This window comes from Ictidomys tridecemlineatus, chromosome 1 (assembly GCF_052094955.1).
Source record: "Ictidomys tridecemlineatus isolate mIctTri1 chromosome 1, mIctTri1.hap1, whole genome shotgun sequence".
Lineage (NCBI taxonomy): Eukaryota > Metazoa > Chordata > Mammalia > Rodentia > Sciuridae > Ictidomys > Ictidomys tridecemlineatus.
The window spans coordinates 24,378,169-24,392,797 of NC_135477.1; the positions used below are offsets into that span (position 1 = coordinate 24,378,169).

General features: G+C 37.9%; 1 protein-coding gene across 4 annotated transcripts in view; it reads right to left on the bottom strand.

The window, feature by feature from the left end:
- The window catches only part of Cnnm2 (cyclin and CBS domain divalent metal cation transport mediator 2), a 130,350-nt gene that overhangs the window by 95,358 nt on the left and 20,363 nt on the right, over nucleotides 1-14,629 (bottom strand). Inside the window, exon 2 of one of the 4 annotated variants that reach the window (XM_013362090.4) lies at nucleotides 6,242-8,119. The exons of the other annotated variants lie outside the window; for them this stretch is intronic. Within the exon in view, the coding sequence (XP_013217544.1) occupies nucleotides 8,034-8,119 (86 nt within the window). The 3' untranslated portion in view covers nucleotides 6,242-8,033. Of the gene's footprint in view, nucleotides 1-6,241; nucleotides 8,120-14,629 lie in introns of those variants that run through there. 4 annotated transcript variants of the gene reach the window in all.

A 14,629-nucleotide genomic window follows, 5' to 3' on the forward strand; every position in this document is an offset into this window, starting at 1 on the left:
GGCGAGCGCGCTACCCCTTGAGCCACATCCCCAGCCCAATACTACATCATTTTATGCACAAAATTATATCTCATTACAGTTGGTGGACTACAAACTCCTTCACAGTAGGCTCAATAAATATTTGTAGAATTTTTCAAAAAGATTAAGCAACTCTAAAGTCTATTGTTTGCCTAAAAGATTAATTACATAATATTTACCTATTCATTTTTTATAAAACATTCAAGGACCTATTTTTAAATTAATTTATTTATTCTAATTATATGACAGCAGAATGCATTTTGACTCATTGAGAACTGTTTAATTTTTAATAGATAACTAAAAAAAAATGATTCCAATACCAGAAATAATTGCTCCGCTAAATTCCACACACCTTGAACACTTTGAACACTTACCACCTCATATTTATATTTAAATTATTCCATGTATTCTTTATCTTCTTTATCTTATCTATTCCAGACTTTAAGCAACTCTAATGTGCCCCAGCACAGCATCTGCTGAATAAATGTTTAAATGAAGAAAATTATCTTTTTTCCTTATACTTCTGCCATATAGAAGCTCAGAAGCAATGTGGTTAATAAAAAAGAAAAAGAAAGATTTTCTACAATAATAATAAGATTCTCCAGCAACAATCAGCTTTGAATCAAAGTTGATTTCTGTCATCAGGTTCTAATTAAGAACGGCAGATAAAGCAGATGGAGAACAGCTTTAATCTTCATGCTAAGTTGATACTACTCTGGTGAAAACACAGAAAAATTGTTTGGACAAGCCAACTGAACAAACATGATATTGGATGTCTAGAGGAAAGTCATTCTTAAAGAGTCTCCTTTCCACTAGATGGCTATCTGGACTTTAACCGAGACAGTTGAAGGGGAAGGGATCACAATGTTACTGGCATTCCATGTAGGTCAAGGAGCGGGGGTGGTGGTAATGGGGGGAAAAGTCAAGGGCAGGGAGGTTTTTCCTTTTTAAAAAGTTTCTCCTTTCGGAACTACTTACTTAGTCTTCTTCCCATTTTACTTTCCCATATCACTTACTCTAATGCAGAATATTTTTATAGAATTGATGAAACTGTACAAAGTTCTCATCAAATAAGCATCGAGTTCACTTTAGTCTTCTTAGCTGCATGACCTCAGATACCCATTCTTGGGCTTCATTCTGCCCATTTAAATGTGAAAATTTACCTATGTGAAATATTTTTACGAACAGCTCCTAGATAACTATAAGCATTTTAAATGCTATGCCAGCTTCCTGACTTTCCATTAAGTATAACGTGCTGTGATTCATACAGTAGAGATGATCTACGGAAAGGAACCATTGAGGGCCAGCTGTTCAGAATCGTCAGTTTGTACCAATGATTATTCACTTCTTTTTGATCAAAGAACAAAAGCTCATGGAAGAAATTTTTGAAAAAATATTTGAAAACACAGTTTATTTTATTTCTCTCTAGTATTTAATTCTCTAAGCAAATATATTATTACAAAATTGGCAAAATTATACACACACACACACACAGTGTACAACATATTGTGAGAATTTTCTCAAGTTAGTAATGATGCTTTGAAAACATGATCCTACCGGTTGTCATTCTAACAGCTTTGGATATACTGAAATTGATCTACTTAATTCTTTCTTTGTTGAAATTGTTTCTAATATTTGTCTGATATAAATAGTCCTTTGAGAAATATCTCTGTGCCTGAATTAGACCAAGTCTTCAGGGAAAATGACTAAAAGAATCATCACAAGAGTCCCAAATAAAAATGCTTATCAGAAAGGGTGTGTGTGTGAATTCCCAGCAGCCATGAGAGTGCCACCTCTTATCAAGGTCCACACTGATCACACCACCAAAAAAAAAAAAAATGGCAATTTTTTTTTTTTTGCTAATTAGGCAAAAATTGATATCTTTTTTAAAATTTGCATTTCTCTTATTACCAAAGTAGGACTTTCCCAACTTTTTAAAAATACAAGTAATTTATTTCAAGTCAAAAGTCTGTGCTTCATTAACATGAGTAGACAACTTTTTTGAAAAATTTTTTAAATTTTAAACTGGCTCTAAAAGACCTTCTTCTACACAATAAGAGGACCCATTTGGCTATTCTTAAACAGATTAACTATCACAGAGAGAGAGTAATAACTTCTAAACAGGTGCTTCAGATAATTTAACTGAGTTTTTACAATTAAAATGCTAAGTGAGTCCCACTGTATCAAATTCAGTAGCCACAGACAAGGTCCATTTCCCTATTTTACAGAAACACTTGAAAGGCTTGAGGAGGACATACTTGTCTTCACTAATAATCATCCTGAGAGTGGAAGCCACCACAAATATCCCACATGTAGAGCCCAGATATAGATTGCAGCTTCCTGGCTTCTAATAACATTTCATTAATTATTTTCCTTTGTAACATGTAAATAATTCTTTTCATAGGACATGCCTAAGGTGTGTTACTAGAGAAATAACTACAGCATTGCCCAAAATACAGTAAATCTTTGAGCATAAGTGAATCCTCTGTCTTCTCAGATTCTCAGCTTCTTCTTATACATGAAGCTCATCCTTGACTGAGCAGGAAGGTTTAAGTATCAGTTAAAATAGCAGAATCGAATTACTCAATGATACATTACCAGCATGGTGGTATCTGCTTTAGGTTACATTATTTAACGAAGGAAGGACAACAGGGAGGTAAGAAGGGATTGATGGGATGTTACTTTGAAGCCATTTAAAATTATGTTGACTTTGCCTGGTGGTGATGCATACTTGTAATCTAAGCTACACCGGAGTTGAGGGAGGAAGACTGTAAATTCGAGGCCCACCTTGACAATTTAACAAGACTGCCTCCAAAAATAAAAAAAGGACTAGAAATGTAGCTTAGTGGTAAAGCACCCCTGGGTTCAATCCCCAGTACGGCGGGGGGGGGGGGGGGGGGGATGTTGACTTTAAGACATAACATTGTGAAACAAAAAAAAGATAACACTGTGTAATCTCAATTATGTTAAAATAAATAATAAATAATAAATAAATAGGCACTGGAGGAAAAAAGATATGTTGAAATGTTGACAGTTTTATCTCTTGTGGAAAAACAGCTGAAGAAAAACAAATGGCATTGCTTCAATAGTTAAATATTGGTTGTTTGTTTTATTGCAATAATATTAATATAACACAAACAACAGAAAATTTCACAATACTTATCCTTCCAATAACCTTTCAGTAGTGATCTGCAGAGCATATACCAATTACAAGAGTGTGCACATCAAAACTAATAAATGGCAATGAAATTCTCAGAATTCAAAGGATCCTCCAAATTTTTTTTAATATTTATTTTTTAGGTGTAGATGGACACAACACAATGACTTTATTTTTATGTGGTGCTGAGGATCGAACCTGGGTCCCGCCTGTGCTAGGCGAGCGCTCCACCGCTGAGCCATAATCCCAGCCCAAGGATCCTCCAAATTCTAAATAAACTGCAAATCCAAAATCACAGATTTTTAAAAACTACTTTTATTGAGCATTTATATGTCAGTCACTCTGCTGAACTCTTCACATGGATTAGTTCATTTAACTTCTCATTCTAGAAGATATTGTTACTACTTTCATTTTAAAGATGAGGCTTACAGATAAACTAAAGTAGCTTGCCCAGTGTCATGCAGCTATTAAGCAGAAAAGCCAGGATTCAAAGCCATATGTCTGACACCAAGGCTCACTTCATACATTTACTGACAATGAGACAGTGCTTTGTCCCGGTTAATAACCACAGTGAGAGTGGAAGTTACTCAAATACTCCAGATACTAACTGTGGCTCTCTGGGTTCATTTACTTTCTCCAAAGAGCTTGTGAATCTCTACTGAACAGAAGTATTATATTTGGGGTTGGAGTTTTAGCTCAGTGGCAGAATGCTTGGCTGGTACACATAAAGCCCTGGGTTCAATCCTTAGCATAGCTAGGAGGAAAAAGAATACTATTAATATATTCAGTTCACTTTTCACATGTAGTTACACAGGTAAATTAACACATGACAATAAAATTATCTCTCTTGAAATTGCCAGTCTGAAGGCACACATTAAATTCTGGCTATCATCTAAAAGGTGACTTCAAGAGCACCAATCTGAAGCAGCTATCACAAATCAAAGCACAAAGTCTAAACCGGTAAAAATGGACACAAGTAGCTTCAGTTCAGGCTCAACAGCCTATTATTAAAAAAGGGACAGTTTCAGGATGAGGACATGCCAAAAACCATGGACTTCAAATGATGTGTTCACTTTTATTCATTTGCTTTCCACACAAAATTGCTTTTAAATAAAATAACTATTTTATTTATTTACTTTTTATGTAGTGCTGAGGATTGAACCCAGCGCCTCATCCATGCCAGGCAAGCACTCTACCACTGAGCTATAGCCCCAGCCCCAAAACACTGCTTTTTGAAAATAAATGTACAAAGAAATCACAAATTATTCCCACAATTTGACTTGCAGCTTTCTCTCCAGAGCCAACTCCAAAGCCAATATGATGCTCAAAAAGCTTCAGATTTGGTGGGGAGCAGTGCACAGGCCTGATATGTGTGAAGCCCTGGGTTCAATCCCTGCACTAAAAAAACAAACTTAAAATTAAAATGATAATAATAATAAGTTTCAGATTTTGCATATTTGGATTAGTGACACTCAACCAGGAAAGCTTTATGCAAATATTTCAAAATCTGAAAAAAGTCCAAAATCAGAAAAGTTCTGGTCCCAAGCATTTGGGGTAGGGGATACTCAGTTTTAAATGCCAAAGTGGGCAGGCTCCCAGTGTAATATAGCTCAAAATGACAGAATGATTTAAATATGGCCTTTAAACTGTAACAAAATTGAACTAAGAAATTGGTCAATGTCTTAAAAGCATGGTTTCCTCTGTTAGTGCTTAATTCCAAGGACAAAAATCAAGACCTTAGACGTGTAAGGAGTCCCAACAATGAAGGCTATTAAAAGAGCTGTCCTTGGTGAGAAGAAAAGCCATACAATTCTCAAAACAATAGTTTGTTGATTTCCTTATATAAAAATAGTGACTGAAGATAATAGAAGGTTGGTAAATGTCAATGGAAATAGAATTACCTAGTGCATAAAGGTCAAATCACTTACTTTAGCACTCAAAAACTTTCCCTTCTGGAGGATTTACCTCCCATTACACTTTCTTCCTTGGCTTTGCTCCCTCAAGGGAAATGGCCTCTCCTGTCTTTCTCTTTGCCAGGAGAAATCTTATCCATCTTTCAAGGTCCTCTTCAAAAGCTGCCTTCTTCTGGAAGTCCCCCCATCCCAAGCAATTTGGAACAATGTTCTTTATCTCAAAATACCAGCTGACCCAATGACCAATGGCTATCTCTTACTCTCTGCTAATTAACACTGCTGCAAATTCCTGGACCAATCTTAGCATTGTCCACGTGAGCCTGGCATCAGGGTGCACTGAACACAGAGCCTGAACAAATAACCTTTGAAGAGCTATAAGAGAAGACATGAAAGGTTAATCTACATCAGGTTCCTCACTGTCTTACAAATATGTATTAATTGATTTATGAATGTATAAAAGCCAAATTATTAAATATGACTGCTTGAAAATATGTTACCTTCAGGATAGCACAGTGGCTAAGTGTCTGAGCAGTTTTAGGTTCGATTCCCACTTTGCCAATTGCTCCCTGTGTAACCTTGAATAAGTGGCCTTGGCCTTGCTGAGCCTGTTTCCTGACTTGTAAGTTAGCACTAATAATAACTACCTCATTGGGCTGCTGTCAGGTAAAATTAAATAACACAGTACCTGACACACAGTAAAACCTCAATAAATGAAACTATAGTTATTATTACCTAAAAACTCTTCCCTTAGGAAAAGACTTCATGCCATACTCTCAGTGCATTAGCTTTTAAGAGCTACCAATTAGAGCAGTCATATTTCATCTCCAGAGCTTCTTAATTTAAGAAAAAGGAAAAGAAAACAAAACAAAAGAGAAATAAGACCTCAATAAATGTTACTTTCTTAGTTAACTAAATTTCCACCTAATTTCTATGTAAACTAAGAACTGTTCATATAGTGATTTCTGGAAAGAGTATACCTGATACATTTGTGTTTGATTACATATGTATTGTATGTTACTAATATATCACTAATCTATGCAAAGTTTGCCAATATTTTAAGTATTAAACAATGAAAATCATGAAAAAAAATCTTCCCTTTTGCTAGATTATAAGTTTTTAAGTAGCAATCTAAAGAAAACCTGAAACCAGTATCTTTCATTTTTAAAAATTTTATTTATCATAATTCTTCACTGAGAAATCTCAAGTCACAGTCCATAAATTTACATAATATAACTGGTGGGAGGGATGTTGACACTTTAAAGTTCAGCAAACAGACTTGAGAAAACAGGTCATTCAACACATACTAAAGCTATATTTTCTCCATTGCACTCATCAATACAGAAAATTCCCAGTGGTAATTTCCAACTAGTTCGTTGTAATATACATACTTCAAAATGACATCATCAACATTCAGAGCTATTACCAGCCATATTAGCAACCTCATCTATTTCCAGCATAGAACCCCAGAGTCTTCTATTCAAGTATTAAAGCAAAACTACCTTTTAGTTACATTTGCACTGATATATTTAAGAGTCCTAGGGGTCAGAGTATGGCCCAGTGGTCCAATGTTTGCCTAGCATGTGCAAGGCCCTAGGTTTGATCCCCAGCCAAGGGGAAAAAAAAAAAAAAATCCGATATAACATATCCCACAGGGTTCTGCCAGTGAGCATGAATGCTGTATTGCCCTGAACAGAGATTCCTAGGAAAACCAGCACCAGTGTTCCTCAGGGCTGCTCCAGAGAATTCCACTAGGCTTATTTGAAAGGATACTCATTTACATTAAAAAGTATATTATAAAAATCCATTTTAAAAATTTTAGAAAAATAATTACAAAACATTGCAAAACAGCTAAATTGAATTTGGCAAGTGTTCACAAGAAATCACCTCCACTGCCCTCAAGAGAAACTAATCTTATGTAAAATGTATAAGTACACCTCACTTAGAGATATGTTCCAATAGTTTCAGTGAAACAAACTTCAGATAAGAGACTTGGGGGTGGGGGGTGGTTACTGTGAATTCAACCCAGGGGCACTCTACCACTAAACTATATCCCCCCTCCTCCCCCAACTTCCCTTTTTTTAATTTATTTTTTTCAAACAGTTTCTCCCTAAGTTGCCCAAGCTGGCTTGAACTTGCCATCCTCCTGCCTCAGCCACCCAAGTAGCTGGGATTACAGGTGTGCATACACCACAGGCTGATAAGTAACTTATTTTGTGCTTCTTGCTTTAGAATCAATTGAAGGGGAAAAAATAAAGAATCCCCCTCAAATTACAGCTAGTTTTCCAAAATCACTTTCAAAGGAAAACAATAACTTTCTGAAAAAATATCAACGCCATTCAAAATAATTACATGGTATAAAATAAAAGTGCCCAGTAGAAAATCATGATGAGTGTGTTTCTTGTATTATTTTCATAAGGTAATGCTTAATACAGTTTAGCTAAGTTCTTTATTGACATGAAATTTCAACCCTGGCAAGTTTTTAATTTTTACCTTAGTCATTTTCCTCTACCAAATTAATCAACTGAGTACTTTCTAAACATCTTCACTTACAATACATTTAGACCCTTCTTATTTCAGAAATACCACATTATGACTGAAATGATCACCATTTACCTGGAACTAACTCAGCCCAAAGCTCTTCCTTGGCAGCCCCCAGAGCATCCTGAATACAACTCCCAACTGGAAGTTCCCAGATATTCGAGTCTGTTCTCTATTAGTGAGTTGTACAGTGGCCAAATTTTACAAACTTTCTGAACTAAACACCAAAAATGTAGTATGAGCTCAGTACATCAATATTATCAACAGATTGGTAAACTGTGACTTACTGATATTCCTATTCTTAACTATAGTTGGACTGGAGTGTGTTCCCTCATCAGAAGGTACTAGTGATTACAATGACACCCAGTGAAACTGACAAGGCAATGTTCGGTGCCAGATGCCTCAATTTAGCTTGAATGCACAAGAGCTGGACGTTCCAGTTGGTGGGTATCAGTCAGAGACACTTGAGTTCTCCAGATTGAAGCTTCCACTCCTAGAAAGATGGCAGACATGAAAGAGAGTAGTGGTTTGAGACCAGCCTGAGATCTATTTTTGCTTTTTAATCACATGATCACTGACTCTCCAGGTCTCAACTTCAGAGAAGCTAGCCATATTTTGCCTTTCACAGTATATCGGTGAAAAGGGGTTTGGTAAAGGCCTTCCCTCACCAGCATCTTCAGAACTAGCCCACCTCTCTCCATCCTAACCATCATGACCAGAAGCCTCGCTGTAATCATCTCTCAGCAGACTTCTGCAAAAACTTCCAGATGCTGGTCTCTCTGCACCCTTTCTCACTCTTCTCCAGCAGATTTTTCACATGGGAGTTATTACTTTTTCAAAAGTCACACTCACATACCCCCAACACTTGAAAGGTACATTGTTGCTCTGAGAGAAAATGCTAGAACTCCTGCATGGCCTACAATGGCTTCACCAGAATCCCAGCCTGCTTCCCCACTTGTACTGTGTACCCCTGCACCCTCCCCCAACACACACACACACCCCCTCTGTATTTCAGCCACACTCAGCTTCCTTCAGTTCCTTGGATATACAAAGCCACCTCCCACCTTATCACCTTTCTCTTTAATAGTCTCTCTTCCGCACCCAAATTCCCCCTGGTTGACTCCTACTTATCTGTCAGCTCTCAAGGCACCCAAATGCCACTTCCTTCCCTTGCTTCCTACCTGCCATTATTCTCAGGGCGTGGGTGCCTTTCTCCAGAGCACATTGCATTGGGCGAATATACCTGTGCAGTTACCTGTTTCATGTTGGTCCCCACCCCCTGCACTAAATCATACATGCCTTGAGGGCAGCAACCATCTTGCTCAACATGAATTGTTTCAAAAAATAAATCATCTTTTGAAAGTTGATAATGGAAAATTACAAAAGACCAATGTTTTCATCTACGTATTTTTTTTGTTTCTTCATTTCTTCTTTATTTTACAAGTATTTCCACATATTTTTAAAAATTCTAGCCAAGGGCTGGGGATGTGGCTCTGTGGTAGAGAGGCCTGGTACCTCACTCTCTCACACACATTCACAAACTTTGCTACTATTTAAAACGATCACAGTGAAAATAACACTAGAAGACTAATACATCTTTTTAAAACATAGCAACAAAGGCATTTTAAATCAAAAGATTTGCCTGCCTGAACTTATTCACAGCTTTAAAACAATGTGAAACATGGCTATTAAATGTAAAACAGCCCTTTACAGGGTTATTTTAAAACACCGGGAACTATAAAAGGATTACAGCTCCTATGAAACAGTAAGAAAATGATTAAATCATATGCCAGAGATGGGATTACAAAACATATGACCAGAGAATTTATGGCAGTGAGCTTAGTAGCTATAAACTAGTTCCGAGGAAGCCAGTTCTTCAACGGCTCACACTTCCCATCTCACCAACATGTACTGAGAGCAGAAAGTTCTGGCATTTGATGAAGAATTACTCAAAAATATATACAGAATTATATTTTAAAGAAAAAATGGATAGTGATATATTAAATAAAGCATGTGTTTGGTCTCTTTCTCAGGAGACAATATTCTTTTCTCCGGGTTGGGACTTTTTTCTTTTTCTTTTTTTTTTTTTTTCTTTTTTTTAATACTCAGGATTGAACCCTTGGGTACTTAATCACTGAACCACATCCCCAGCCTTTCTTATTTTTTATCTTGAGACAGGGTCTGACTAAATTTCCTGAGGCCTCCCTAAGTTGCCTGAGGCCTCAATATGCTTCTGAGGCTTAGGCTGGCCTGGAACTTGCCATCCACCTGCCTCAGCCTCAGGAGCGACTGGAGTTACAGGTGTGCCCAGTTCCAGGTTAGGACTTTTCATCAGCATGTTGTAGGGGTTTTCTCTTTATATGAAAAGTAAATAGCTAGAAAATAAGCACCATGTCAAAGTCCCCAGCCCTTTCTCAATGGTGCTTAAAGTCCTATCCTGGTTATAAATCAAAGTAGTTAAATAACTCCTGCAGGCTACAGAAAACACTAAAGTTCAACACTGAAGCACTAATGCCTCATGTTCAATTATTAATGTACTTACCCTAAGGCTTAACCCATCTAACACAAGAGAGAAGAATTTGAGCTCAGCAGAGCTGTAAGCAAGGGGAACAGACTCCAGTTAGAACAACAATGACCACAGTGCTTTTAAAAGTCCTCCATGGTAGAAACCACCCCTAAGAGAGACTTTTCTATCAATGCAGATGTTCAATTAGTATCACTAAATGCTTTTAGGTGTACCTAAAAGCAAAATGGAAAAGACTCAGGACCAAAATCAATACATACAAAGAATAGTCAATATGTACCTTATATAGAGAACAAAGACTCCTAAGAGGTAGTCAGATCAACTGCTGCAATTCTCCCAGACACAACTTTTCTGACACTCTGCTTTTCCCAACATTGTTCCTTCCTGATGAAATAATGCCCTGACCCTCCCCGCAGCCTTTGGCCTCCTTCAGGATTGCCGGAGGAACAGTCCTGTCCTCCGATTGCTAAAGCGCTTCATAATATTCCCCACAGCACCAATTAACTCACTCTGCCTTTTTCATAACTACCATCAGGAATTTCCCCTATGATCCTTGAGGACTTGCACAACAGGTAAAATAGCTTTCTACTCTCTCCACTGCTTTGAGCATTTCAGGCCAAATATTCATGAAAGCTGTCAGAATTGGGAGACATCTGAAGGTCTGAGAACCAACCCTGTCTTTATGGTAAAACAGTGACCACAGAATTGAAATGGTTCACTGGTAAGTCGAATATGTATTGAGCACCTCTACGTGGGAAGCCCAGAAGTGAGCTATAGAAAATCCCTGCTCTCAGTGAGCTCACACCCAGTGGAGGAGTAAACAACAATTCCCCAAAGGGAAAAAACAGATCCACACTGTGATATATAAGGTATGAACAGGGTCCTATTATCATACAGAAGAAAGCACCTAACAGCCTGAAGCTAGATAGGTAAAGGCCTCCTTTACAGAACTCAGCTCAAAAGAGGCAGGGAGGGAAAATGTAACCAGCCAAAGGCAAGAAAGGTGAGAGACCATGGAATTCCACTTTGTGCTGGAGCTTGGACTATTTTGTTAGATAATATGTTTGTATTGATGTTAAATTTCTTGACTATCATAAGAGTACTGGGCTTTTTTTCTGAAAAGATCCTTATACTTAAGCGATCCATGCTGAGGTTTGGGGTTGTGGCTCAGAGATAGAACACTCGCCTAGCACGTGTGAGACACTGACTTTGAGCCTCAACACCACATAAAAATAAAGATACTGTGTCCACCTACAATTTAAAATAACTTTTTTAAAGAGATTCAAACTGAAGTATTTAGGAGTGAAGAAGTATCATGATGTCTGCAACCTACTTTGTTTTTTGGGGGATAGGTTCTTTTTTTTTCTCTTTCCACATTTTTAATTGGTACATTATAGTTGTACATAATGACAAGATTTGATAATTGTCATTTTTAATTGGTACATTATAGTTGTGCATGCATACAATATAACTGTATAGTTTGGTCAATATCCCTCCCCAGAACCCCCCCCCGCCCCCCCCCCGCCTATTTCCTTCTCTTTAGTTCCTTTCCTCTACTGACCTCCCTTTGATTTTCTTTGGACCCCCATCCCCAACACACACCTTTCTTTTCCTTTTTCCTCTCTAGCTTCCACAAATCAGAGAAAACATAACAACCCGTGACCTTCTGAGCTTGGCTTATTTCACTTAACATAATGAACTCTAGTTTCATCCATTTCCCTGCAAATGACATAATTTCATTTTATGGCTAAATAAAACTCTATTATGTATATATACCACATTTTTTTTATCCATTCAGTTCCTGATAGACACCTAGGCTGGTTCCATAGTTTAGCTACTGTGAATTGTGCTGCTATAAATATGGGTATGCATGTATCACTGTTGTACAGTGACTTTAATTCTTTTTTTTTTATTTTATGTGGTGCTGAGGATCGAATCCAGTGCCTCACATGTCCTTGGCGAGCACTCTACCACTTGAGCCACAACCCCAGCAGCAGTATGGTGACTTTAATTCTTCAGGATAAATACCAAGGGATGGTATAGCTGGGTCATATGGTGGTTTCATGCCTAGTCTTCTGAGGAACCTCCATACTGATTTCCATAGTGGCAATCTACTTTATGACCAACAACCCAAGAAAAAAAATACATACATCTGTATATAAATACATGCATATATGTGCGTGTATATATGGAAGAAGACAAACATAAAAATAATTAACAATTTGTGAATCCCAGTGAAGGATTCACAGGAATTCATTGTGTCATTGCTAAAACTTTCCTGTGCTATAAATTTTTCAAAATATAAAGTTTCTGGGAGGAAGGTAAGTGAGGATTAGGGAAAAAAAAAAAAAGGAAATCCTCTGGATGGGCATAATGAGAGTTACAAAAGAAGCAACCTAAAGACTAAAGAAAATCAAGAAATAGGACGTTTGAATTGTCAGACATAAGGCTAGGTGGGGGACGTTTAAAAACCAGTAGATCCATCAGGAAAAACTGGAATTTTAACGAGGTATAAGGGCTGGGTAAAGTTATAGATGGGCAGTTTAAGTTTCCTATAAGACAGGAACATGAGCAGAGCTGTGTTAGTGACATACAGTGTGCACGTACACACACACTTCACATACATAACACTGACACATATTTGACGTGTTATGAGTTTAGCCATTTTAGACAGAAGACAAAAATAGGAGCAAGACTGCAAAGAGCTCTACAAATTCTGGAAGGGTCTGAATTCCACAAAGCAGGTAATAGAACTCTTGAAAGCTTTCTGTATTTTTCTCCTAAATAAGAAAAAAGGAGTGCCTGGTTAATTAGAAAATACAGAAGAATATAAGATAAATATAAAAATCAGGCCATTTTTATTATTAACATTTCAGTGTATTTCTACCAGCTTTTAGGCAGTTTAGAAAATTATTATTATTTATAAGAGATGGGGTCTCGCTATGTTGCCCAGGCTGGCCTCAAACTCCTGGGCTCAAGCAATCGTCCTGCCTTAGCCCCCTGAGTAGCTCAGACTACAGGCATGGACCCCTGCACCCAGTGAGACTATGTTGCACTTTTCCCTTAAAATAATCATTTCCCTATTGTTATGTAAAACTTTATAAATGTAACTCTAAATGGTTGTGTCACACATACATACCCACATTTGTTTCAGCTTAATCATCCTTCAATGCTAGACTTTTGGACTGTTTTAAAAATTTTGCTACTTGGGGCTGGGGATGTGGCTCAAGCAGTAGCGCACTCGCCTGGCATGCGTGTGGCCCGGGTTCGATCCTCAGCACCACATACAAAACAAAGATGTTGTGTCTGCCGATAACTAAGAAATAAATATTAAAAAAAATTAAAAAAATAAAAATTTTGCTACTTAAAAAAATATTTAGTTCCTCAAAAATTTAAGAATAAAATTAGCCAGGTGCAGTGGCACATGCCTGTAATCCCAGCAGCTCCGGAGGCTGAGACAGGAGGATCACTAGTTCAAAGCCAGCCTCAGCAAAAAGTGGGTTGCTAATAAGCAACTTAGTGAGACCCTATCTCTAAATAAGCACAAAATAGGGCTGGGGATGTGGCTCAGTGGTGGAGTGCCCCTGAGTTCAATCCCTGGTACCCCCCCCCAAAAAAAAGAATAAAATTACCAGCCATGCCCAGTGGCACATGCCTATACTTAGTCTGAAGCAGAAGAATTACAAGTTCAAGGTCAGCCTGAGCAACTCAGCAAGACCCTGTCTCCAAATAAAAAACAGAAAGGATTGGAAATATAGCTCAGTGTTAGAGCATCTCTGGCTTCAATCCTCAATACGGGGGGGGGGGGGGTGTATGAACTGAATTACCATATGACCCAATAATCCCACTTCTGGTTGTACACCCAAAAGAACTGAAAACAGAGACTCAAACAGATATTTGCACACCCATGCTCATAGCAGAATAATTTACAAGAGCCACAAGGTAGAGGCAACTCAGGAGTCCACCAGAAACTGAATGGATAAATAAAATGTGGTACATACATACAAAGGAATACTATTCAGCCATAAAAAGAAAGGTAATTCAGGGCTGGGTTAGTGGCTCAGCAGTAGAGCGCTCGCCTAGCACATGTGAGGCCTTGGGTTCTATCCTCAGCACCACATAAAAATGAATAAATAAATAAAATAAAGGTATTGTTATCCATCTACAACTACAAAAAATAAACAAATATTTTAAAAGAAAGGAAGGAAGGAAGGAAGGAAGGAAGGAAGGAAGGAAGGAAGGAAGGAAATTCCCTCAGGGCACTGTGGCACACACCTATAATCCCAGAAGCTTGGGAGGCTGAGGCAGGAGGATCGTGAATTCAAAGCTAGCCTCCGCACATTATTGAGGAGCTAAGCAACTCAGTGAGACCCTGTCTCTAAATAAAATGCAAAATAGGGTTGGGGGTCTGGGGATATAGCTCAGTTGGTAGAGTGCTTGCCTCACAAGCACAAGGCCCTGGGTTCAATCCCCATCACT